Source organism: Fusarium proliferatum, assembly GCF_900067095.1.
Source record: "Fusarium proliferatum ET1 genome assembly, contig: FPRO_scaffold007, whole genome shotgun sequence".
Classification (NCBI taxonomy): domain Eukaryota; kingdom Fungi; phylum Ascomycota; class Sordariomycetes; order Hypocreales; family Nectriaceae; genus Fusarium; species Fusarium proliferatum.
Genome location: NW_022194796.1, coordinates 2,145,548 through 2,170,816, shown reverse-complemented (window position 1 = coordinate 2,170,816; position 25,269 = coordinate 2,145,548). Strand labels below are relative to the sequence as shown.

Genomic DNA, 25,269 nt, shown 5'->3' with positions numbered 1-25,269 from the left:
CTCAAACTTGATAAGAACCGACGGAGCATCATTTTCTTCTTTATAAAAACATTCAATCATCTGTTCAAAATATCCTTTCCCATATTTACCTCTAAGCGTTCATCTACTCAACGGACAACCTCTTACAAGACACAATGGGCGACCTTCAACTCTCCCCGGCCTCAGAGCCCCATCTCATGCACCGCTCCCTCCTCACACGTCCAGAAACCGTGTCATCCGCATCAGGCGTCTGGATCACACTCTCATCTGGCCGCAAGATTCTTGATGGCTGCGCGGGCGCTGCAGTCTCTATCATAGGCCATGGAAACACTGAAGTCTGCGATGCAATGGTCAAGCAGATGTCGAATGTGTCGTACGTCCACACCATGGCATACACAACCGACAGTGCAGAGGATCTCGCAAACTTCGTCCTAGAAGGAGAGCCGTTTGACTTGACGCGAGCGTACTTTGTATGCTCTGGTAGTGAAGCTATGGATTCGGCGATGAAGATTGCGAGGCAGTATCATGTTGAAAATGGACAGCCGCAGCGAACTAAGTTTGTTTCGCGAAGACGGGCTTATCATGGGAACACTATTGGCGCTATGAGCATGGGCAGTTTCGTGGCGAGAAGGGCACCGTATGAGGGTGCCATTCTTCTCGACAATGTCAGCTATGTTAGTCCAGCGTATGAATACCGGGTACGAAAGGATGATGAATCAGAACAAGACTACGCTCAAAGATTGGTCGACGATCTCGAGGCAGAGTTCCAGGCTGTCGGCCCAGACACCATCATGGCTTTCGTTGCGGAGACAGTTGGTGGTGCAACAGCAGGTTGTATCTCCCCCCCTGCCGGATACTTTGAAGGTGTTGGAAAGGTCTGTCGAAAGTATGGTATCCTCCTTATCCTCGACGAAGTCATGTGCGGAGTCGGACGATGCGGTACATTCTTCGCCTTTGAGCAAGACGGTGATGTTCGTCCTGATATCGTCACAACAGGCAAAGGTCTCGGAGGTGGATATGCTCCTATTGCTGCGACTTTGGTGCACAGAAAAATCATCGAGACGCTGAAGAAGGGAACAGCGAGCTTCAACCATGGACACACATATCAAGCTCACCCCGTGAGTTGTGCAGCTGCACTAGCGATTCAGAAGATCATCCGTCGAGATAACTTGGTTTCTCGTGCTGCTGCCCTCGGAGCACGATTACACAAGTCCCTAGTTGAAATCTTTCAAGATCTGGAGTTTGTAGGAAATATTAGAGGAAGGGGATTGTTTTGGGGTATTGAGTTTGTCAAGGATAAGAAGACCAAGACGCCTTTTGATCACAAGATTCATTTTGGGGTCAAGGTCCAAGAGAGGGCTTTTCAGTTGGGTTTGGCTGTTTATCCTGGCTCTGGTACTGCCGATGGAATAGTGGGTGATCATGTTATTGTTTCTCCGCCATTGACGATTACGGAGGATGAGATGGATGAGTTGCTTGTGTTGTTGAAGAGGGCTTATGATGATGTTGCTGCTGGTTTTAGCTGAGTTACACAGAATACAAGATTTATAGACATGGGTATATAAGAGTTTTTCTGCCATTCATAGACAGAACGATCTTTTTGGTCCTTGCTGCTTGGCCCCTCTGATATGGAGCCATCCTGTTCATATATGGATCGAGGCCTATTCCCAACCTCCTCACATGCCTCAGGAGACAGAAAACGCAAGACTTGTAAATAGGATGCTAAAATGAACTCAAAGAACCCTCTAGACTTAGGTTAAATTTGGCTGGACACTTTTATCGCTTATGGCTATGGTCCTAGGTTTTCTTGCTTCCCGTAGCCATGGTAGCCCATTTGAGACCACAAGCCTTCGGGTCTATCTCACAGGCTCCCGGTTGGCTTCTTTCCTCTCCTTTCTCCACCAGCTGAAACAAGGTTGTCCGCCACATTCACAATCACAATTTTGGGCATGATTGGTGAATTACAGCATGTTCTCATCTAGAAGCTTAGCCTGGATCCAGAGGAGATCATAGACCTGTTTCGCCAGAATCCCATAAGTTTCAATGTATACTAGATCAGGAGCAAGAAGTCTTTCACGAGCTTAATTCTTTTACCATTGAATATAGGTAGTGATGTTGTCTCTGTTTGTCCTACCACGCCCGTTGCTTGGCATAAGCAGCCACTCAAGAGGGTGTAACAGTAAGATGGAAACACGGGTTTTTGAGGCTGCAGGTGCTGCACTCTGCTATTATCCATGCGTGAATTGCATTATAAGAATAGATGATCATTATTAAAGTATCTTGTCGTCAATTTCATCTGTTACTATGGGTAGAAGGGTAGGCAGTCAGGTTTCTTCGGACAGCGGATTTCCAAGCACAATGGAAGTAGGATGGTCGTGCGCTCAAGCCATACAATGTATTTTCTTCCTGCTCAAGCAAAGAGGCGTTATAAATTGGTCTAGATGCCAGTGCTCCCTACAGCCACGGCGCGAAGTCTGCCATAAGCTGCATATTTGCCAACAGCCCGTTTCTCAAAACGCGGCAGGGACAAAGAAATAAAACTTGGCCCTCGCAATAAACTCCTATTCCTGTGCTGCTACAGCCCATTTGACCTTTTCCACTACGCACTGGCTCTTGTGTCCGCGACGAATTGTTTCCATCGCCAAGGCCTCCCCCTCCTGACGTCGACAACGATCGTGAACGAGATAAACGGCTAATTGCCGCTACTTACGACATCATGCTTCTGTGTCCGGATGAATGCCTCGAGCCTCAAACACCTCAGAGCTTGGATTTGGATAGGGATGAAGCTGAGCCTCGAAAGCATGGAACAAAGCTCCCTGACCTTGCCTTCATGAAGCGCCGCAGCGGCGACTTCTGGAAGGCTTGGGATGTGTACAGACATAAGCCTTGGAACATGTGCCTTTTGGTCCTTGTTGGCACTCTGTTCGCTGTTGGTCATCACCTGTTCTACCTCCATTTCAATGGAAGAGAGGCTGTCAACCAGTCTCTGATGTTACGGTACGGGACTATCATCGCATTCTGTGCCAAAGCCAGTCTCGGTGCAGCTGCTACTATTGCGTTTCATCAAAGAGCCTGGAAAGTGGTCCGAAATAAAACAGCCCGGGTTGAGACTATTGACTCAGTTTTCACCGCTAACTCAGATATCTTGTCTCTCTTTACCTGGGGCTCTATCCGGAAAGCAAAAATTGGCACTCTTCTTGCACTTTACTGCTGGCTCACTCCTCTTGTGGTCGTACTGACTTCTGAGACTTTGTCAGTTTTTGTCGGGGTCTTTGAGGAGACCACGACATGCACGTCTATCCGGACCTTGAACTTTGAAAACGAGGAGAAGGTATATTGGCGGAATCCCCAGAAAATCGATGACCAGTTCCTGACGTCTATGTCTTTATGGAACACAACTGCTCTCTCTGATGAGAACTTTAACACGGATGACTTTGACTATTACGCCGGTTCTAGCTACCAGGTCAACAACCTCGTTGCCACCAAAACGATACTGATGGGCGAGGCCATAGTTCACAAAGAGTCAGCGCTCGAGATCTGTGGAGAGGGGTGGAACTGTTCCTTTGTCATAAACTTTCTTGCTCCAGGTTACAAGTGTGAGGAGCTAGCATCAGGAATAGATTCTGAAGTTAAGAAGCTTGGGAATGCTACCGCCCCCTTCAACACCTCTGTGTTAGCGCCAATGGGGGATCGTACCTATTATGCCATCAATGATCAAGGCGACTATGGTTTTCCCCAAATGTTGTCCTACGCTGAGGGGAGGCCAAAGCATGGTCCTCCGTATCCTAAAAACTTTGGAGCTTTCAGAACAGAGCCTATTATGTGGATTGGTTATGCAACAGTGGATGATCCTTCGGTCCCTCAACCGGATACGCCAGGCACAGACGAGTGGAGGAAAGCGTATACACCAGTTATCATTGCGTGTGAACATTACGAGGTTAATTATACGGCCCAGTTCAATTACACAGCTGGTGCACAATTCGTTGATATCCAGGGGCGGGAATACCTAAGAAAGGTGGTTGATACGACTTACGTACCCGAGAAGGACCCCGACAAGAGGTTGGACGACCGATCGCGAGCTGCCCCCGAGAGCAACTACATATTTCCTACAGATATCAAACATTACCGCCGAACAGCAGCTTACCATTCCCTGGGCTCTCTATTACGGCTGTACCTCAATGGAACTACAGATATGCGGAATTACAACGTGAATCCCAATCTTTTCTCTACGCGGCTGATTACGCGGTTAAATTACCTCCCCGTCAAGAACCTACAGCAAGAAATACGGGGTTTTTATGAGGACATGCTCATTTCTCTCTTTGCAGAACCTTCCTTCAGTGTTGTCTCATGGGCAGCGAATGGAAAACCATCTGGTGTTGCCAGAGGAGGTCCCTCAACAGCCTATCCTTGCCGGCGACAGAGGATAGCTACTTTCTTTCGCTACAACATGGCCCAGCTTCTTAGCGTATATGCCGCAAGTATATTCTTGGCAGTTATTGGTGTGCTGTTAGGTCTACAAGCTTATCAGGAGGAAGGGATTATGCGTGATATGAAGCCATCGTCCATCATGGAAGCTTCAAGGGCATCGAATCTCCATGTACTGGGGGTGAGGCAAGGATCAAATGTTAAGATTGGGTATGGGCTTGTTCATGAAGAGGCTGGTAGGAGTGTGAGAAGTTTTGGGGTCGAAGGGAATGTGCAGCAATAGCGACGAAGGAGAATTGGACTATTCCTCGAGTTCGGCGAAATCGCTAAGGCATTGAGTGACCATTTATCGGGTTACATGCGCTTGGCGACGACCACCATGCCCTTTTTAAGACCCCTGCCGTATTACTTTTATTTATATTCATGACATTGGATCTTCTAAAAAGCCTTATACTTACTCATTATAGGGTTCTGGTCGTCATTTGCTTGTAAATGTCAGGGATTGAGCTCTTGTTGAACATGTCCTGCATTCCTGACTCAACTTGTCTACTCATCTGTATGCGCCGGCGTCCTCCCAAGCAGAATATAGCATGCTTTTGAGAGGTATCTCTACTCAATTGGCCGGGGGTTGATTGGACAATTCCACTGTCGGTCATCAGTCGCATGACCTCAGCGACAATGAAACCGTCTACCGGATGCAGATCGACAACACTTCCGAATGACTGCATATCCCACAATCGCCAGCATCTCTCAACCTACCGAGGGCGGCCTCCCCGCATATATGCACCTCCTCCTCTCAGGGTTTAGAGTGGGTTGACTGTTGTGCCTCAAAGCGATGTCTCGGCAGCTGCAGCATTGGCTGAAAAGCCGCCCACGGCCCGCGGCCTTGTGTTCCAGCGCATCATATCGAACCACCCCAGACCATTCTTCAAACAACCCGACAAAATACTTTCCAATAGGTTTGAGGACTCTCAAAGTTTGTCAAGAATAGGAACTCGTGTTCAACTGACAAAAGTATTGGTGAGTTCGGTTGCTCGGCCGTTAGTGCTGAGGCTTAGACAAGCACGATACGAGTACGATGAAACCAATGAATATGATAGGGGACTCTACCGCCAAACCACAGAAACCAGAAACTCTATAGAAACAAAAGGGTCCCATGGTTTCATGGTCTCGATCTGCAGTGGCTCTTACAGTTGTCGGGGTTCCGGGAGTGTTTCGGACAGTCCACGGAGCCCGTGGAACACCAAACTCCGCGCTCCTCAGCGAGCGAATATGGGACGACACGGGAATCAAGATATTATGTAATCATTCATCGGGCTTATGGTCTAGGGGTATGATTTTCCCTTCGCATCTTCACTCTGACATGATCAGAAGCAAGATCTCTGGGAAAGGTCCGGGGTTCAATTCCCCGTGAGTCCATGGTTTTTGCTGTTTATGGTGATTCTTTTTTGTTGGTTGTGATTGTGGTTGAAGGATTGACTGTCAGCCTTCAGGGGATGGTGATGGTGAGTAAAGCTTTACAAGCTTTGGCGAAAAAGGATGTTGGCAGTCAAAGCTCCAGGCACTGAAAGAGCAACTAGAACTGTCTAATCGGCTGCAGCAGAGCGACGGATAAAGTGAAAGAGCAAAAAGAAACGCAATCAGATGGACTCACGGGGAATTGAACCCCGGACCTTTCCCAAGCGTCGATTTAAAGATGCGAAGGGAAAATCATACCCCTAGACCATAAGCCCTATCATTGGTTAATGATTCGTTAAGGCAGAGACGCTGGAATGCGTTTATGATTTGGGTCTGGACAGACACGATTGTCGCGTTGGAACCAGTAATCATTATTATGGGAAAACGAGGGAATGATTACTCCGTATAGTTTATGGGACAATTACTCTGTAGTTAAATTTTAAATTGGCAAACAATGTTTAAGCGAAAATGTCTGGAACATTATGCTGATCGATCGAGATTCGAGATCCTCAGAAAAGCAAGTCTCAATGGTGCTACGTAGCACAACAACACAAAGTCGCCTATCATCATTTTGTCTTGGAGCGAGTAATGTCTGGCACGCATCAATTACACAAATCCAACTCCAGTACCAAGCGAAGCAAATACTAATAATCCACGTCATGAATATAACAATTAAAGCACAAGCACCAAGTATCTACTCGCTCTCCCTTGCATCTCAAACAATAGCGCAGCAACGATGAGTTGTCCAAATATCATCCAGGTGTAGGGTGGTTCGCCAAACATGGAGATGCCTGCACTCATGGCCTCTGCACAGGAATAATAAGCTTAAAAATTAACAGAATCCTGATTTGGAAAACAAGGGTTCACAAGCCAAGAGATTTACTCTCCAGAGTATATGCCAAGCTGTCTTGTTAGCCTGTGGTTCAGCGTAGATGAAACGGCTGTCCTTGTCTTTATCTGGAGAAGCTGTGATGTAATTATTGCGGGTGGTAATCTAGTGGCGTTGGCTGGTGGATTACAGATGAAGAGGTAGTAGAGAGGCTCCTGTAGGACCCGTGAGATCACGTTATTTCCCTAGAGTACCATGTCTGATGCATCAGCAGACTATTCTCACAGTCATCATGAATAATGCTTTGTTATATTCCCGCGGATATACACACTTTTCTACAGAAACAGAGGCTCATTATGGATATCGCGGATGTCCCGGCACTAACTGACCCCTGGGCGCCAAACCTTTTTATCGGGGCTGGAGATTACTGGCCATAGCGGCATCAACCTCTGACGTAGGGCGACCCACTCCGGCACGACCTGATTAACGACCTTTACGTAGGAGGTGCCCCTACAAGACGCTACGGCTCAACTAAACTTTTCTTGTTTTGAGTGAAAGTGGCTGATCTTCACTGACAAGCGGTTAATCAAGGCCGGGAAACTAAACCCAAATTGCTCATGTTGTGACGACTGACTAATTCCAGCCTCTACCACTCCGGTTCAGTATCACTACAAGTTTAACTTTGTTTTCTCACCTCATCTCGACTCTCCCTTTTTTTTTTTAATACTCTCTTCCTTCTACCATGCATCTTCATGGGCATGGCTTCCAATAATAACCGCCTTCAGCCCTCGGGCCATCTCAACGTAACGGGCCATTACAACAACCGCCGCTCTCCGAGTCCCTCGTCCTCTCGTCCCGTGCCTCCCGATCCCGGAAGTCCAGGCCCCATCGAAGAAACAGCATCGGATTACTTCAACCCGCTGAGCCAAGCGCCCTCAGCACAATCGCAGACATCGCTATCGTCGTTTCCGCGCTTTCCATCGCAGACGTCCCTCTCGGCATTTCCATCCTATCAAGAATCGTCGAATTATCCACAGCAGACGAGACGAAGACCGCCGGTCGATCAGGCTAGACAGCCTAGTATCCGCATCCGCCGAAATTCAAACGGGTCGGTCTACTCGAATCATAGTGTGACGAGCCAGTTTGATGGATTTAGCGATGATGGGAGACCCAGGAGCATCTCGCAGCCTGAGCGCGCGAGGGTCTCGGATGGGCTTGCTCGTCATTCCAGGAGGGTTCCGCAGGTGGCGATGCCGCGACTTACAGAGGAGGGAGGTCGACCAAGTCTAGCTGAGCTAGGGATCAATGATGATCAGTCTGCTCCTCTGTCGCCGACGGGTTCGCTTCCCGAGGAGAATACAAATGGGAGGGGCGGACTTGGTCGGCTGCGGCGGGCGAGTCGCTTCTTCTGGCCTGGGCATCGTCGGCAATCTGGCGAGGATCAAATGGCTGTACCTATGGGGCAGCGAGATGACGATCGTCGCGATGATGAATACGACCAGGAACTTGTGGACTGGCTCGATGTCATCGGTAAGAACATCCACATCCACATCTTCTACATCATCAAAATCTAACAATCACAGACCCCGAAGTCCAAACCCTTTCAACACTAACAAACGTCCAAAACTCCCTCTTCGTTCCCGATCTCGGAAAATGGGTCAACCGTCGACCGACCTACGCTCTATCCCGACACGATCCCCAAGCAGACTGGGCCCGAGGCGCCGTTGAGCAGGAACGACGCCGCGAAGCCGCACTGGAAGCACAAGAGACCGCTACGATCCCGCCGATTGCGGAAGCTGAGGCGGAGGAAGAAGAGGACCAACCTCGTTTCCCGCAGCGGAGTAACACTATCACCTCTCGCTTGACGGATTCGCACTACGCGGCGCTTCCACATGGAACGAACCTTGATGGCTGGACGCCAGAGGAAAAGGCCGAGCTGGATGATCACGTTCGACACATGCTACACTCTCGCCGTGCGCGGTTCAAGCGTCGCATGAAGGGCTTCGGCCAATACGTCAGACGTCCCCTCGGCTTCCTCGTCACACTCTACGCTACACTCATCACGCTCTTCGGTCTAGCTTGGGTTCTCTTCCTCATCGGCTGGATCTACGTCGGTGAGAAGCAAGTCTACGCAATCCACGTCATCGACAGTGTTCTGGTCGCGCTCTTCGCCGTCATGGGTGATGGTCTCGCGCCCTTCCGAGCTGTCGATACATACCACATGTTCTTCATCTGGCGCTTCTCGCGCTTGATCAAGAGAGCTGAGCAGGGAAAGAAACCGAGGACCAGATTGCAGAAGAAGCGTGTGCCGCCGGGTGTGTCTACGAATCCGGAGCATTCGCACTTGACGGGCCATCAGGCTCGTGCTCTCCTCGAAGCTCAGGACTATAACCCTGAGAGAGACGGAACCGTCGGCACGATGGATAACCAACCTCAACCGCAACCTGAGAGTCCCGAGACTGTTGATCTAGAAGGCGCCAAGTCCAACAGCCCCGATTCAGACATGCCTGCTCTGACGTTTGCTCAGTTCAAGAGCCTGCAGCACCATCAGAAGAAAATGGCCAAGTCACACAGTTTCTACAAACCCAACGAGACATTCACCCACTTCGCCTTCCCCCAAAAGTACCTCATCGCCATCGTCATCCTCCTCGACTGCCACTCCTGTCTCCAAATATCCCTCGGCGCATGTACCTGGGGCATCGACTACCACACACGTCCGTTCGCTCTGACCACCGTGATCCTCTGTGTGAGCATAACCTGCAACATCACAGCTGGTCTGCTCATCAGCATCGGCGATCGGAAGACGCGAAAGAAGGATGTGTGGGAGTTGTTGGATAGACAGGAGTTGACGCAGGATGCTATAAAGCATATGAAGAAGAAGAAGGAGGAAGAGGAGAAGGAGAAAGAGAAGGAAAAGGGGTCGGATAAGGATGGGGAGTCGAGTAGGGGTGATGGATCGAGTAGTAGGACGTCGAAGGAGTTTAAAAAGTTGGTGAAGCAGAACAGTTAGGGGATGAAGGATGAGGATAGATATATGTGGATATGATGATTACGGTTAATAAATAGTTGATACCACCTAATTTAGATAGATCACGAACACGGATACTTGTATCACACCCTCCGTCTCTTGTTAATCCTCATGCATGTCATCAGCTATAACCACGTCGGCTATAGACACCCCTATGTCGCTTATAAAGTACCAACCCACTGGGAGTTGACGTCTCCGGTAGTTCGGTCCGCTTATCTGTCGATCAGACGATGATGGGCCAATGCGTCTGACTTGGGTAACCGTATCTGATTATTCTCATGCCATGATAGATCTACGAAAATTCTGTTCATCATGACCCCGCTTGGTGTTTTGTGGTGTGATGGGTCGTGGAGTGGCCTGTGTCTCGGACGAGTGTGGTGCAGTGATATCGTCAAAGTTTTCAGGTATGAGTGATGATGTAGGTGTGCAGAACAAGGGAAATGTGAGACTGATGAGTATGGCGTAGTAAGATCAAGCATAGCAGAATCGAAGTGAGATCACGGCAAAGAAGTGATGTGAATTAGTACCATCTCGTGGTCTTCAATATAGCATTTGTAAATAGTGTAGTATAGTATAGCATATCGACATAATCATCGACCCTTCAAACATCTTTTTCGTACACACACATCTTTCCTCATTCTCTTACATTTTCATCATCATGATACCCAATTATGAGGAAGCGTTCTGGCCGAAACTCGAAAGCTGGTTGGTGACGACGAGACCAGCGACACTGGCAGAAGTGAGAGTGGCGAGAACACCAGAGATGAGAGCCGAGACAGCAAGCTTGGCAACGTCACCGCCGCGAGAGGGGGCGAGCTGGCTGAGGATACCGATCTGGATACCGAGGGAGCCAATGTTACCGAAGCCGCAGAGGGCGTAGGTGGCGATGAGCTGAGAGCGGGGGGAGAGGCCGTAGAATTCGTTGTTCTCGGGGGAGGGGTTTGTGAGGAGGGAGAAGGCCTTGTACTCGTTCTAAAACGTGTCAGTATCTGGTATGAGAGTGGTAAGGGGGAGGAGAAACGTACGGTGATGATCTTCTCGGCAATGAGCTTGGCGACGGGGAGAATGTCGCCAGTGCTGTTGGTTCCGTTGGTGCGAGATACACCAAGGAGGAAAGACACAGGGAAGAGAAGGTATCCGAGAATGAGCTGGAGAGTAAGAGGAGTGGGATCGTTGATGTTGAGGTAGCGTCCCCACCAGCTCAAGAGACCGTTGATGAATGCGACCAGAGCAATAATGCAGAGAAGAGAGCAGACAATGGTACCGGCGATCTTGATTCCGAGCCAAGCACCGTTAGCGAAGGCGTGGAGAGCGTTCTCAGCCTTGTGCTCATCATCGTCAGGAATGACTACACGACCAGCTGTGAGAGTCTCCTCAGTCTCAGGGTATCGCATCTTGGAGATAGCCAGAGAGGCAGGGATGGACATGATGCAGGAAGACACGAGAGCCTCACGGTTGAGACCGAGACCAATGTAGCCGACAAGGACGGATCCAGAGATGGTAGCGAAACCACAGGTCATGATCTGGTGAAGCTCGGCCTTGGTCATGTGAGGAACGAAGGGACGGACAAGCATGGCTGATTCTCCCTGACCGATGAAGGGTGTTGCAGCAGCGACGACGGCCTCAGCGCCAGAGACTCCGAGACCCCAGAAGACAAAGGTAGCGAACTTGACGATGAACCACTGGACGAAACCGATGTAGTAGAGGACCTGGACGAGGGAGATGAAGAAGATGATGGCGGGAATGACGCCGAAGAAGAAGTTGCCCGTGTTGGCGACGTCCTCGCTGGTCAGGAACGCAACACCAGCCTTGGCGAAGCCCAGCAGATCAGCAGCGCGGTCGGCGATGAAGCGGAAGATGTCGTATCCAACAGTCGTTCGCAAGACGAAGAGACCGATGACATACTGCGTGAGCATGCCGCCAATGACAGTGCGCCAGTTGATGCGCTTGCGGTCCTTGCTAGTAGCCCAGAGGATGAAGAGGAAGACAACCATTCCGAAAAGACTAACAGCGCGGTTCTCGCGGGTGTTGTCAGCGACCTCCTCAGAGACGAAAGCGCCGACAAGAATAGCAGCTACAGTGACGGTAGCGCCAGCAAGAGTGCGCAGGTGGGCGGGAATGAGGTCGTAGATCCTGACGGCGGTGTTGAGCCAGACCTTCTTGATGATGTTTGAGACATGGCGGCTAGGAACGTGGAAGAAGATGAGACGCAGAGTGATGGCGAGCCACAAGAGGAAGGGAACAACCCAGTTCTTGTCGTCGCGATGCAGCACGAGAGAAGCGATCCACCAGCCGGTGAAGAGGCAGAAGATGATGAGGTGGATTATGGGGCGGCGGTAGCGATATACAGGGCCGAGACGCCTGCGCCAGCCGACGACAGCGGGGCTGTCGCTGTGGGAGTTTGCGCGGGCGGATTCGTCGACGACGCCAGCTTCGTGCTTCTCGTGGTCGCTGTAGTCAGGAGGAGTGTGCACGCCAGTCTTTTCCTTTTCAGCGAGGTCGTGGGAGTGGCGCTGGGGAGGGACTACGGCGGGCGCGTCTGTGGTGCCGGTTGTGTAGACGGGATCATCGTGGCCGGGGGTGTCGACGCGGGGAGAGTGGTGATGATGTTGGTGGTGGTGTTGGTGGGAGGGCTCGAGAGCCGGGTCGGGATTATGGTGGATGTTTGAGTCTGCCATTTTGACTGTCTCCCACTCTGACAATTGGGGTATATAAAAAAAAGGGTATAAAGATAGAGAGAGAGGTGAGACCTCGGAGCTTCAACAGCTTGGGCAGTGAAGCACAAGAGAAGAAGCAAGAGAGGCAAGAGAGGACCCTTGAAGGAAACAAGGGCTTTTGTTCAGCAAAGAAGTGTCTAGCCCTCAAAACTGGAGACGCTTGAAGAATGGAGTCAGACAATGGAGCAGACTGAACTGAACTGACAGAAGAGACGATCTTCGTGGGTCGACAATTTTTTTTTATCTGGGGATTGCTTGACTTTTTTAACCCAGCTTAATTTTTTTTTTGCCTCCAGGGAGTGAGTGTTACACTAGAATCTAGAGGGGGTGTGCAAGTTCATTATCTACGGAGGCATGTAGATTGGCCTGTTGGTTCAATTAAACCCCAGACTAAAAGTAAGGACTTGAGCCAATGTTTGTTCAGACGACGATCTTTTTTGAGGAGGTGAGCACGAGGACAAGAACAAGGATGTCAAGGAAGGGAAGGGATCTGGACTGTGAGCTTATCAGTTGGGGTCCATATATCTCGGAGATGCCTTTACACTGTATATTTTGGTGTTGAACAATCGGAAGAATAGATGTGCACTGCAGGTATTGCAGCAGTGACAGCAACACAGCTGTATCACCTCTTCCCACTGAATAGTACTCATCCCCATTCTCTGTATTCTGCTCTGTATCATGATGCTCTCCACGATATCCTCTGTACTGTTCTGCTCTGTATCTGCTCTGTATCTGCTCTGTAGTCGCCACCCCCGGCCTAAACCTCGGCGTGTACTATCCCTAATCTAGAAGGTTGCTGGAACGTTTGCAAAAGCTCAGGTTCGTCTTCTCCACTGACGTAGTCTCCACAAACGGAGAAAACGCTCGTTATTGGCATAGCTCGGAGGTCCCTTTGCCCACCACCTGCTCACTCATTCGCCAATAGGACCATGTTGCTCGATTCATTGGGGGAACTTGTGTAGCTTGGCTTCCCTCGGTCGCCATTTGCATGCTCCTTCCCCGGGCCATAGCTGATACAGACTGACCTGGCCCTATCTATTCTGACACAAGAAGATAGATAAGAGTCCTGGTATCTATCTGTCTTCATGTCTAGACCTCTTGTTGAATCAGGACCAAGCCTGTTTCTTGACTGAATCTCCGATCTCTCTCCACTTGATACATGAAAAGCCACACCCGTTCTTTAATGTTTAATCCAAATTCAGTTTTTTTACTTTCCACCCCGAACTCGCACTATCACTCTTTAGGTAGGTCATTCTCTTCTTGGCTTACAGCTTCAAAGAGCCGCCCGCCTCGTTATGTAACAACAACAACCACTCATCTCCCTCTTGTCACTTACCCCCAGCTTGTAGCTTGTCTTGCTTGAGCTTATCGACATGCATAGACAGGGATTCTGATAGCCTACTTTACTTTCCCCAGCTTCAGCTAACGGGCCCCCTCCCCTACCCTCCCCTCCCCTTCACACCATCTTCTTCCGAGGCTGGGGATAGCCTATTATCTGCAAATAATGCACACACACATGTCAGCCTGAAATAGAGATAGACATGGATAACTCATTCGTCTCCTTCCGTGAAAGATATAGTCCTTTTGGATGTCGCTGTGATTGTCGGCCATCTCCGTCGATATCTCGGTCTGGCCCGCCCGTCAGCCTCTATCAAGACCGTTGTCTTGGGTCTGCTTGACACTGACACTGACACGCTTCCCCTCAATTTTGACAGTGCATGCATTGTCAATCTGGATCTGATTCATCTTCGTTAATCTGCTAATCTCTCCTCTTCTCTTCTCTACTCCATACTTGCACATCACATGTCTCTTTTGTCCTTGCCTTATATGGCATCTCCCTATCTCCCCTCCTCTCTCCTCCTCTTACATCCCCCAACTTTGCCGAGTTGTACTCGCATGTGAGATCACGATGACCTCTTTTTGACTTTGGCTTCACTGATAACAGGCTATCCCACTCCTACCCCCGAGTGTCGCGCCAACCTTGACCACATCGACGCATTACAACATACTAAAACTACCGTATACGATAGCATCATCTTGACCTCTCACGATACCATCTCGCGCGTTTGCGTTCGGTTCATCGGCCCAAAACAATCTGTCTGACCGATGAGCCATTACTAAGCGCAGCCGAGAGAGAGCGACGGTCCGGCCTCATTTACGGTTACCTCGGTCGCTACAATTCGTGTAAACAAGCTTGATATACAGCATCGGGCCAGGCCGTGAACTACCCGGGCACATTCGCGCCTTGGGTCACTATTCGTTTTGTCTTCCGTGTAGACGATGAACTGCGAATGACTGAGACAGCCTTCTATGGTCTCTATCTCGACGAGTGCCAATTCCATACGGTGATGGAATTGGCGTAGTCACCATTTCTGTCAATCACAATTGTAGATATCGCCATGCTTCATTCATGTACCTCGTGTTCTTGATAAATACAATCTATCAATACTCCAAACTCCATCGTACTACTGCCTATTACAACAACCCTCATACAATATCCTCCTTTTACTCTCCACTTCTAAACCTCCTATTAAACTCTTCAACCGCAACCCCAATCATCTTGTACAAGAATCCCCTCTCACTGCCCTCACCAATAGGAATAAACGGCCCGTTAGCTCCTCCTCTCAAAGCCAAGCTCACACCAGTGCGCTCCTTTGCGATAGTCTGAACATCCTTCAGAGGAACGTCCCACTCGCTGGTCAGACGTCGCGATCGGATCAGCAAGATCCGAGCATATGTAATCATGACGACCATATCTTCCTTGGGTAGCTCAAGATGTCCAATGTACTGCTCGTCAAAGTATCGCCCGTTGTCAACTTGCTTCAGCCAGTATTGGCCGAGAGCTTCCCGCGGATTGTAAGGGCGCACGATGCCATCTTGTGGAATGTATCGTGGATATCTTGTGCGATCCAATTCTTGACCGTCAAATACTGTTGTAGTATTGCGAATACCCTCACTGACATTGCTTGCCATGTCAAGTACACCAACCGCCGGCTTGGTAGCCAATCCGATCATCCCCTTGCCGACACCCTTGAAGAAACCCAGAGCACCCTCCTGTTCGGCGCCCTCCAGAGGCTTGCGTGCAAGGCCACCAACGCCTGACGCAACACTTGTGATGAAGCTGTTCGCGCCAGCAGTTACACCGTACAAGGCGTGCTTCGGCCTGTTGCGGGCCCTTGTCATACGACGGCGATCCTGGAATTGTTTGTCCAGTGACGCTGCGGCAAGCCCCTTACTGAGACTGCCTGTAAACTTGGAGAAACTGTCACTGAAGCCAAACACCGTCTTCTTGGCGAACGAAGCCGCTCCCTTGGCGATGCCCAGGCCAAACTCTTCTGGCTTATCCGACAAGATCAAGCCCTGGTACGGTTCGTAGAACACGTCTGTCACACCCGACGAGATACTGTTGAACAGACCCACAGGGTTTCCGAGGAAATCGGCAGATCCCAGAATCTTGTGGATCTGATACATGACCTCTTGACTGTAGTGGCTGGAGAAGTTCTGAATAAGTACTGCTGTAGTCACTCTCACGTTGTCCAGAATGAGCGCATTGAACCGAAGTGGTGCATCGTTGACGTTTCCGACAGCCATGGTCATGACGTTGAGGAAGAACATGATGGGGTTGCGCGATGAAGTCTTGTCCTCAGCATTGACACGTTCTGTACGCATAAAACTCAAGTTAAGCTGCATGGGCTGAATATTGAGAACCTCAAAGTAGATGTCTTGACCGGCTGGTTGGCCTGATGGCTCAGGGATGTCAAGGTCCTCGTCGCACAGCTTGCCAGAATCGTCAGCGTCTGTCCAGCTGGCACCGCGCACGTTTGAGAAGTCAATAAGGGCAAACACAAAGTCCTCATCGAGATCAATGGTCATTTCCTGTAGCAGAATGGTCGCGTACTTGACATACAGCACACCATACGAATCATCCTTGACGCGGCTGACCATGGCGTGCAGCGATGGATGAGCTTCCACCTCCTGCGCCTTCTTTGGCACAACACTGGGGTAAAGAACCATAGGGAAAATGCCGCCGTACAGTTGATTGTCGATCTGGATCCACTTGATAGCCATCGAGATTGTCTGGATCAGAGGCGAATCGCTGTACCGCAATTGAACATCGCGGAATGTCAAGTAAGCAAGCTCCTTCATTTGAGCGTTCACTAGGGAAACACCAATACCGGCCAGCTTGAGCTGCGCGCGGAATGTAGCGCCTGTATCCTGATCCTTGACCTCAAAAGCCTCGGGCCCGGTATTGGTCCTAGCCAATGCCTTGGGCTTGTACATACTCTTGCTGGCACGGAAGTTGCTGAGAATCAGGGTTTGCTTCGGTCCATCGGCAGCAACGTTGATGTCGACAATCTTAGGGGCCCCAGAAGAAGTGTGGAACTTCATTGGGATCTGGTTGCCGATCTCAGCCAGCTTGACGTGGCGCTCCTTGCCATTTGCAGAGATGATGATTTCTCGGAACTTGGCAGCAGGGAAATCCCAAGCGTATGGCATGATGCTGCGAGGCGGGAGACGATATCTTATTAGCCGCCATCCACTGCGGTCCTCATCGCCATCTTCGTCAACGTTGGGATTGGCTTGCCAGAACATGAACTCAACATCACTCTCATTGCGCATCGAGTATGGCCAGTTCTTCTTCTCCATGCTGAGGTTCAAGAAGACTGTAGAGTTCTCCATCAGAACCTCGACCTTGACAAGGTTCTGTCGCTGTCCAGCCTTGGCGATCTTGACATAAGTTGTGCCAATGTCTGCAATATTGAAAGGAGATGTCCATTGGTTGTTGACGCCAGGGTAACAGAGACACAACTGCTTGACTTTGGACTTTTGCATGAAGTGGAGCGGTTGCAGGGCGCCATCGCTGAGAGTGAGATAGCCAGAGGAGCTAGATTCTCGAACAAGAATCTCACTGTCCATCTTGTTGTGTAGAACGAAGCGAGGAGCAATCGTAACAACCTTGGTGAGCTTGTACTTGCCTTCACCCGGCTCAACAGTAACGCCCACGTGGATCTCCTTGTCTTTGGTGGCTGAGTTCAACACAACCTCAGTAGTACTGCCGATAGCATCGAAACTTTGAGGCTTGCTCCATTCCGAGTCGGCAATCTTGAGAAGGGCTCGGTTACGGTGATCATCATTACCATAAGAAAACATAAAGGGTAGAGCCTTGGGCCGCTCTCGATCAGATGTATCCATGAGAGGGAATTGACCCGCCGCTGGCTTGGCTTGTTGTAAGAAGCTCTTGGCGCGGACTTGAACATCGACGCCGGTCTTGTTCAACACAACGTACGGGCTGAACACTGTGATCTTGGAGGCACCTCCACTGTTGGGAATCTTGAAATGATGCAGTGAAAGATTCAGTGGCAATCCCTTGTCATCCTTGACCACAAGCTTATACTCCTTTCGGAACTCTTCATTCGTGCCTGAGTTGATGATAGCGAAGTCGCTTGCCTTGAAGACCGTATCTTGCATGTCGACGCTGAGGAGCAGAAGGTGTGAAAGCTCAACAACGTGAACAGGACTGACACCTCCCTTTCGCAAGAAGTTGGTCCAGTCTTTCTTGGTGTTCTTATCATAAATACGATACTTAAAGTCGTACGGCAGCAGATTCTCGAGGGTGACTGGTGCAGAAAGCTTGACTTTCATGTACGGGTATTGTCTGCATTCGTCAGTATCATTGCATCTGTTGGGGGCCAGAACACTCACTTGGTCAATGGGTTGCCCTTGTCAAAACGGGCATGGACCTGGAAGTAGAACGGATCGCCATTCTCTCCCTTACACACGACCTGCTTTGTAGGCCTCTTGAGCATGTCTCTCCAGAAAAGATGGTCGGTACTCCACTGGTACCCGAAACCACCATCAGGTCGGACAATCACCTGCTTCTCAAACACGGCACCCACAGGAGCAGGTCGAGCGTCGCCAGGTGCGATCTTCTCAATCTTGAGCAGATGTCCCTCCTGTACATCAAAGATACCAAGCTCGACTGGGATCTGTGTAGCATTTTCCACAAGAAGTGGAGATCTGAAGGTCACATACTTGATGTTATCTGTGCCCAACTCGACCTCAACACAGAGACGATGGAGAACATCAGCCTTGGGTCGTAGAGCATACAGGTGTTCTCCTTCTCGGTTGATTCTGACGTTCTTAACAGGATCGAAACCGCTGCCCTCCAACTGGATAGAGACGTAATTCTGATTCGATTCAGTAAGAAGGTTCTCACGCATCTTCTCCCAATGCTCAAAACTCCAGGGGGCTTCCTTGCCATCCTCCAAGCGGAGATTGATAGGCTCATCGCTGGTAGGACTTTTAGAGTGTACAACAACATCGAAGCCAGTGTAGTTTCTGATGCGGTACGGTGCTTCAACACCACGTGGCTTGTCCAACACATCCTCAGCTGACGTCAGGAACTGGAATGTCTTAAAACCCAGAGCAATTGAAGCAGTGGTAACGGTCACATCGAAGACCTTCTTGGAAGCGACATCAACCGACAACAGTCCTGAGATAGGGTCCTTGGCTACGCCGAAGCCAACTTGCCAAGGCTCAAGAAGAGGTTCCCAGCTGGACTTGGCGAAGTTGTAGACATTGGCGTACAGGTCAATGGCAGTCTCAGCCTTGAGGTTCGACGACCAATTCTCAGCTGAAGCAGTGAAGTTCTTGATGCCCAAGTCAAGGATTGGAAGTTCGTGTACATCGCCAATAAGAACAACACGGATGCCATCCACAGTTGCGGACAGCGTCTCGTAGCTCTTTTGGACAACCTGCTCTGGAGTCTTTCCCTTGTTATCGGCATGGGTAACGGCGTGAGAAGTTGCAGTCACCTTGCTTCGTCCAGCGATGGTAGATTGGCCTCGCCCACTGGCAGATCGTTGCTTCATCCCAGCGTGGCGCAGTTCTCTTGCCTTCTGCTCAGCAGGAGTCTCCTTAATTTGTTTAGGCTCATTGCCGGACAACTCGCTCGCTTTGGTAATAATCTGATGAACAAGGAGGATATCGCGGAGTGATAGTCGCAAGACAAGTGGCTCAATGTCCACGTGGATGTCGGTAGTTTGAGGCTTGGAGCTATCCATGCTTAATTGGACTGAGAAGTCATCAATGATACGAAGCCGAGACGTCTCGAACTTGTCCATTCTACACAAGAACATGCCGATTTCAGAAATTTGGAAAGTCAAGGCATGCTGTTGTGAGAGAAGCATCTGTCGAATGGACAGGACAATCGCCTCGGAGCTTGATGTCAAGGGGTTGGCGATCAGAATGACTTGTGCGTCAACGAGATTGACGCGGAAAGCAATGCTCATCCCGGACTCCTTCTTCTCTTGTTTTTGAGTGACTTCTTCTCTCTGTTGTCGCGAGATTTGCGATCCAGGACGCGAGGCGTTGCCGGCATAAGAGACTTGCATGGACTCGGTGTCGGATTCGTCAGGCGTCGTCTCAGCGATACTCTCATCATCCATCGGGCTGCCCTCATCGACTGTTAATGCCTCCATGGCAAACTTCTGAACAGCGAAGAGATAGTCGAGCGCAAAGATCACTCGTGGACTATCGATGGTAGCCATGGCAATCAAGCTCTTTTCCTTGCCGCCGGACATCGTGACGCTGGCCATCAGCTGTTGAACGTCTTTGTTCATCGATGACATGATACGGCGGAATTTGTTTGTCTCGCGTGGTCGACTATCATAAATCGTGAAAGATCGGATGAGTAGCTCTGCCTCAAGTGAACCATCGGAGAGCATCCTCGTCTTGATCTTTGTGTCATCAAGCGAGAATCGGGATAGGGTGGACCTCGCAATGTCGTGGACAGGCTCATTCTCTGGTGCATTGATTAGTTCGAGACCAATAGTATTGACTCGGAAAACAAGGTCAAGTTTAGTCCATTCTTTGTCAATGGAGCCAAGTTCAGGTCCAAGATCAATCAGACTCTGGTCTTCGCCAGACTTGTCCTCACTGTTGATCGTGCGAGCGCGCTGTAGAGTACCCTCGTCAACTGCCTTAGCAGCCTCTTCTTCGTTGTCGTTACCTTCGCCGGCAAATGCTGCAGGCACAGATTTGGAGATCTCTAGAAGGAACTTGACTTGGTACTGTGTGAGTCGTAGGTTGAAGTCAGACATGGTTCCTTCTATTTCGGTCTCGGGTCTCTTGGCACCAGACTTGTGCTCAGCATATGTGATGTTGAAGCCGAGGTCAACATGGTCGATCATCTCGAGCTCCTCTGAATCTCCGCCAGCGTAATGGAAGTCAGAGGTGAGCCTGATGTTGCGAATACCAGCAGAGAGCTTCATGGCAATATCCGAGTTCTCGCTGTCGTCCAGAGGGGTGAATTTGTTCTGGGCGTAGATCTCACCAAGGTAAGCTGTGACGACATCTCTCTCAGTTTGGCCTGGCTGTTGGACTCGAGGGAACACAACGATGGGGGTGTTAATAACCACATCGAACTTGAAGCGACTTGGGCTCTGTTGCAACTGATTGGCCTGGTTCATAGCAGCTTGGCGCGCAGCATTGTAAAGAGCCTGCATCTTGCCAAACTTGACCAAGAAGTCAATGATCTTGCGGAATGGCTCCTCCACAAAGTTCACCTTGACAGAACCAGCACGGAGGAAGACAGAGCTGTCGTATCCTGGGTACGCCTTGGGGTTGGAAGAGTCGAAAGTCTCGTAGCGGAAGTCTGCCAAGTCATCTCCTTGGATGGTCACAAGCTTTCGAAGGTGTGAATCCTCTGAGACGCCGAGATTAACGTCGTCAACGAGTGAAAGATCACCAAGTCGAGCCGAGATACGCATGGTTTTGCCTCGGAGGAATATTCCGGCGTCGGCCTTGTTGAAGGACAACGTAGCGAGGCGGATTCCATCGTTATTGAGGATCAGCCTGATACTCTTCAAGTCAACTTTGACACGGATAGATCCTGTGTTGGAGTTTACTGAGGGCGCATTGACGACAGCGACAGCAGTGTCAACACTTTCCGAGTCGTCGTCATCATCCAGCAGAGCCTTGCTATTGTTCGGCTCGTCTTCGTTATTCGTAAAAGTGATGAGAATAAAATCCAGTAACGTGAGCAGTGTCTTTCGGGTAACAACCAAGTTGATTGTGGATATGACAGCGTTGATATTGGTCTCTACACCCTCGTACACGGGCATGAACTCGGGAGACAAGGGGTTGACCTTGACAAACTTGACGTGAACCAAGCTGCGGCCCTCTTTGAGATCTTCGCTATCACCAGACGAGATTATTGACTTGAATTCAGCAGAAGGATTGTCCACAAAGTCATCGACAGTGACTGAGCCAAGTGAAACATCAGCTACCATGTCAAAGGGTCTGGTGTAAAACTCAAGGTCGAATCTCTCGGCCACCAATTCAACAAGTAATGCATCAGGCTTCTGTCCATCAGGGTCACTTCGGTAAAGTGAACCCTTGAGGGTATCAACCTTGAACTTGAACTCGAAGATACGTTGCTGAACTTGGAGTTGCTCAGCGTCACCTCCATCTGGCGCATCCTCAAAGTCATCGTCGTCTTCGTCCATATCATCAAGCACGACAGCAGTTTCCGATTGCATAAAGGGGAAAGGAGTGGACTGCCTTCGCTCGCGCTGAGACTTTCTTCGTGACCGGTTGGATGAGTTGCTCTTAAGACGGGGACGAGATGGCTCCTTGCGTTCCTCCAATCTTGGTGCGGGCCCGCCAAACTTGGGAATAGCCACATCAATGACCTTCATGAGATTCTTATACTTGGTGTCAGAGACGGTGGCGTGAAGCATTGGCAGATGTCCTGAGACCTTGAACTTGGTCAAATTGGGAGCCTTTGGTAAGATGGATGTCTCGACAATGAAGTCTACATTGATTCGCTCAACAACATGGAGATGAGCATCATCCGTCTTCTCAACTAATTGAGCTTTTGTGTCCTCAACTGAAGGCCCTATGAGGACTTGGGTTGACGTCAGCTTGACAATAAACTTGTCGTACATGACGGACTCGAGTCGCTTGAGATCTTCGTCGCTGTATGCCTGTTTTTGTTTCGACTGAATCTCCTTCATTGTGCTTTGGTCCACAAGTTCACTATTCACATGGATATGACCAGCATCGACAATTAAACACGTAGAGTTCTCGGTGGTGATGCTGACCGGCACAATGATCAGAGGTGCTTGGAGATCCAACTCAGCATTGATCGTCTTGTGCTCCTCCAAGGCGAACTCGAGGCCCGCTCGAGTCTGCTCACGAATGCTCTCAACGGTCGCACCAGCACTCTCCATGAGGGCGGTAATAGACTCCATGTGACGCTCAGGCGGTCTGAAGAAGTCGGCGATACCAACAACAAAGTTGGGGTTCCAGATAACCTCAAGAGGCTTCATCTTTCCGACAACAGCAATGTCACCCCCACGCTCAATTGGGTTCTGCTCAAACTCAAACTGGAAGAAGGGGTCTTCTTCTGGCTGCTCAAGTTCGGCCAACGACAACCGCTTACGCTGCTTGTCAGTCGGTGCATCCTTGACTCGGACAATCTCAGGGTAGACTGAGCCTGGTGTTGTCCCATCGTTGACACGAAGGCCACCAAGGCTGACATTAGCGAGAACTGAATCCTTTCTCTGTAGCATCTTGGCTTTGAACACATCAAAGTGCAGACTGAGGAGATCTGCTGCGTGGTCGTGAGGGCTCTTCTTGAGTGTAAAGCTACCTGTGCTCAGTGACGTCTCAATACACATCTTGATAGCCTCGCGTGGAACATCGACTTCATCGGCGATAGCGTTCTTCTCGTCCCAGTCGATGGCCTCGTAAAGCTCTTGTCGCTGCTCCTCAGTCATCTGTGTGTTCTCTTCGTTTTGTTCGATCTTTTCTTGGGGCTTTGAACCCCAGACCCACGAGATCCAGCCTTGTTGTTGCTGTTGCTGCTGTTGTGGTTGGTTCTTGAGAGCTTCTGCATTCTCTTTCTTGAGCTGGTTGCGGGCCAAGGATCGCCAGAATCGCAGATCTTCGTACGTAAGCTTCCACTCGAGAGCATTGATCTCATCAGTTTCTTCAGCAGACATCTGATGGCCTTGTTTTCTCTTCTTGAACAGCTCGATATATCGTTTTCGATCGTCTCGTCGCTCTCGGAAGTAATCCCATGACCATTTGCGGTTGCGTTCGTGAATCTTTGATAACACAGCGTTACCTGCAAACTCGAGCCAAGCACGGGGATCTTCCTTGGGTCGGACATTCTTTGGTTGTAGGCGTTTGTATTCTTGATGTCGAATGAAGTAATGGAACAAATCCACCATCATCAAAGCGTCTCGATACTGGTCGTCATCGAGAACAAGGCCAATCTCTTCGAAAAGTAAGTTGGCCTTGAACTTGGGTACCTTGATATCTCCCGACTTGTCGAGCTCAATCTTTGCTTGGCCATTGACGGGTCTGAGAATGAACTGATGGCTTGCATTCTCTTGCGCGTCTTTTCCAATCATTTCTCTGAACTTCGCTACCATCTCATCGTGTGGCATCAGTTCCTCCGAAGATGTTGATGCTTCTCGACCTGTTCCGAGAAGAGTTGAATCGGTATTCCAGTACACAGCCAAAGCACCCAAGGTAGCCAGCTTGTGGGTGACTGTGTTAGAGTCTTGGATAAAGGTAGGCTTCCACTGACCATCAGTACTGACGGCACTGAACTCCTCGAGGGTGACGCCAAGGGCAAATGGGTGCCCTGGTGCTGAGATGGAGTCTTCGTATCGAATGTGTATGTTCTTGACCGTGACTTGAAGGTTGTCGACGATCTTTGTCACCAGACTTTGTGTAAAGCTCTGGCTCTTCTTCTGCTCCTCCTGGCTTAAACCTTCCTGGTTCCTCTCCTTGAGCAACTCGGCACTGTCAAGCTTTTCCATCTTGAGGCGCTGTTTCCTGCGATCTTCTTCGTCCTGATCATACTCAGCCTCTTCCTTCGGGCTGGCCAGAAGAAAGACATCCTGAATGAAGACCTTAACAGGTGCACCGCGCAGGTTTGACCAGGGAATGACGAGTGTAAGCTCGCCGAGGTGACCCTCCATGACATTTATGGGAAGCTTGAGCTGGTCGAGTGCCTCGCGGCGCAGCTCGAGGTTGCGGAGCTTAACATCGCCGGACCAGATACCAACTTTCAACTGGGTTGGGTCGAAGTTCTTGACATACATGCCCAGGAACCTATTAAGCAGGCCAGCGACAAGACCTTCGAGCATTCTGGCGGTGTTGTGGCCGTAACCCGGGCCGGGGAGAGAGAGGTAGGGTTCGTGTTATTTGTTTTATCGAGGACTCATCTGTCGGCGTGTAGTTGTTGACGCGGGTGCCATGCGAGGCTCGATCGGTGAAGCGACTGCTATCCTCGGGTGTGAACGTGAGGTATAGGACTTTGTAGAGCGGGGTCACACTCGATGCAGTATCGTAAGTATTTCCCCGAGAGGTTTTGGGTGGAATAGAGGGGAAAGGCGGGATTCGGTGGATGAGGGTATTATCGCTTATGCCTCTCGAGTAATAAAGATGGACGAAACTCGGTGATGGAGGAGATATTGAAAAGGTGGGTTTCGTGTCGGGCTGTGAGTGAGTGAGTGACGCAGCTGGGCCCGGAGCAAAAGTGGGAAGCAGCGGTTTTGGGGAATGGTGTGGCGTGTATGACGATGTTGTCAGAGGTACTTGTTTATTGGTGATGATCCTGGCGGAGGACCAAGTACCGAATTGGCTTCAAATTGGCAGTGGCTTTATTTTTTACGTTCCAACATGGTCGGGTACCTACCGTAAATTTTAGAGCTGCCAACAGCTGGATCTAGCCCTGGAGCACATCAAAGCACAGGGCACTTTTGGTGGGGCATCATGGAAGATCTTGTAGACAGTGACTTGGCAGAGTTAAT

General features: G+C 50.0%; 5 protein-coding genes and 2 non-coding genes across 7 annotated transcripts; 4 read left to right on the top strand and 3 right to left on the bottom strand.

The window, feature by feature from the left end:
- Window positions 1-134: 134 nt before the first annotated feature.
- FPRO_07462 (uncharacterized protein) lies at window positions 135-1,505 on the top strand (the record flags this gene model as incomplete). The annotated part of the gene is made up of 1 exon (XM_031234478.1): window positions 135-1,505. The coding sequence occupies one exon, from the start codon at window positions 135-137 to the stop codon at window positions 1,503-1,505; it is 1,371 nt and encodes a 456-aa protein (XP_031084212.1).
- Window positions 1,506-2,695: 1,190 nt separating this feature from the next.
- Window positions 2,696-4,687, top strand: FPRO_07463 (uncharacterized protein; the record flags this gene model as incomplete). Its single annotated transcript, XM_031234477.1, has 1 exon — window positions 2,696-4,687. The coding sequence occupies one exon, from the start codon at window positions 2,696-2,698 to the stop codon at window positions 4,685-4,687; it is 1,992 nt and encodes a 663-aa protein (XP_031084211.1).
- Window positions 4,688-5,718: 1,031 nt separating this feature from the next.
- tRNA lies at window positions 5,719-5,823 on the top strand. Its single transcript has 2 exons — window positions 5,719-5,754; window positions 5,788-5,823. It is a non-coding gene; the product is annotated as a tRNA-Ala (tRNA).
- Window positions 5,824-6,049: 226 nt separating this feature from the next.
- On the bottom strand, window positions 6,050-6,137 carry tRNA. The gene is given in 2 exon segments: window positions 6,050-6,085; window positions 6,102-6,137. It is a non-coding gene; the product is annotated as a tRNA-Ala (tRNA).
- Window positions 6,138-7,443: 1,306 nt separating this feature from the next.
- Window positions 7,444-9,701, top strand: FPRO_07464 (uncharacterized protein; the record flags this gene model as incomplete). The annotated part of the gene is made up of 2 exons (XM_031234476.1): window positions 7,444-8,221; window positions 8,275-9,701. The coding sequence occupies 2 exons, from the start codon at window positions 7,444-7,446 to the stop codon at window positions 9,699-9,701; spliced, it is 2,205 nt and encodes a 734-aa protein (XP_031084210.1).
- A 687-nt stretch (window positions 9,702-10,388) lies between these two features.
- On the bottom strand, window positions 10,389-12,397 carry FPRO_07465 (uncharacterized protein; the record flags this gene model as incomplete). The annotated part of the gene is made up of 2 exons (XM_031234475.1): window positions 10,389-10,691; window positions 10,745-12,397. 2 exons carry the CDS (start codon window positions 12,395-12,397, stop codon window positions 10,389-10,391), a joined length of 1,956 nt encoding a protein of 651 aa, XP_031084209.1.
- A 2,544-nt stretch (window positions 12,398-14,941) lies between these two features.
- Window positions 14,942-24,603, bottom strand: FPRO_07466 (uncharacterized protein; the record flags this gene model as incomplete). The annotated part of the gene is made up of 2 exons (XM_031234474.1): window positions 14,942-18,092; window positions 18,140-24,603. 2 exons carry the CDS (start codon window positions 24,601-24,603, stop codon window positions 14,942-14,944), a joined length of 9,615 nt encoding a protein of 3,204 aa, XP_031084208.1.
- Between the last annotated feature and the right edge of the window lie 666 nt (window positions 24,604-25,269).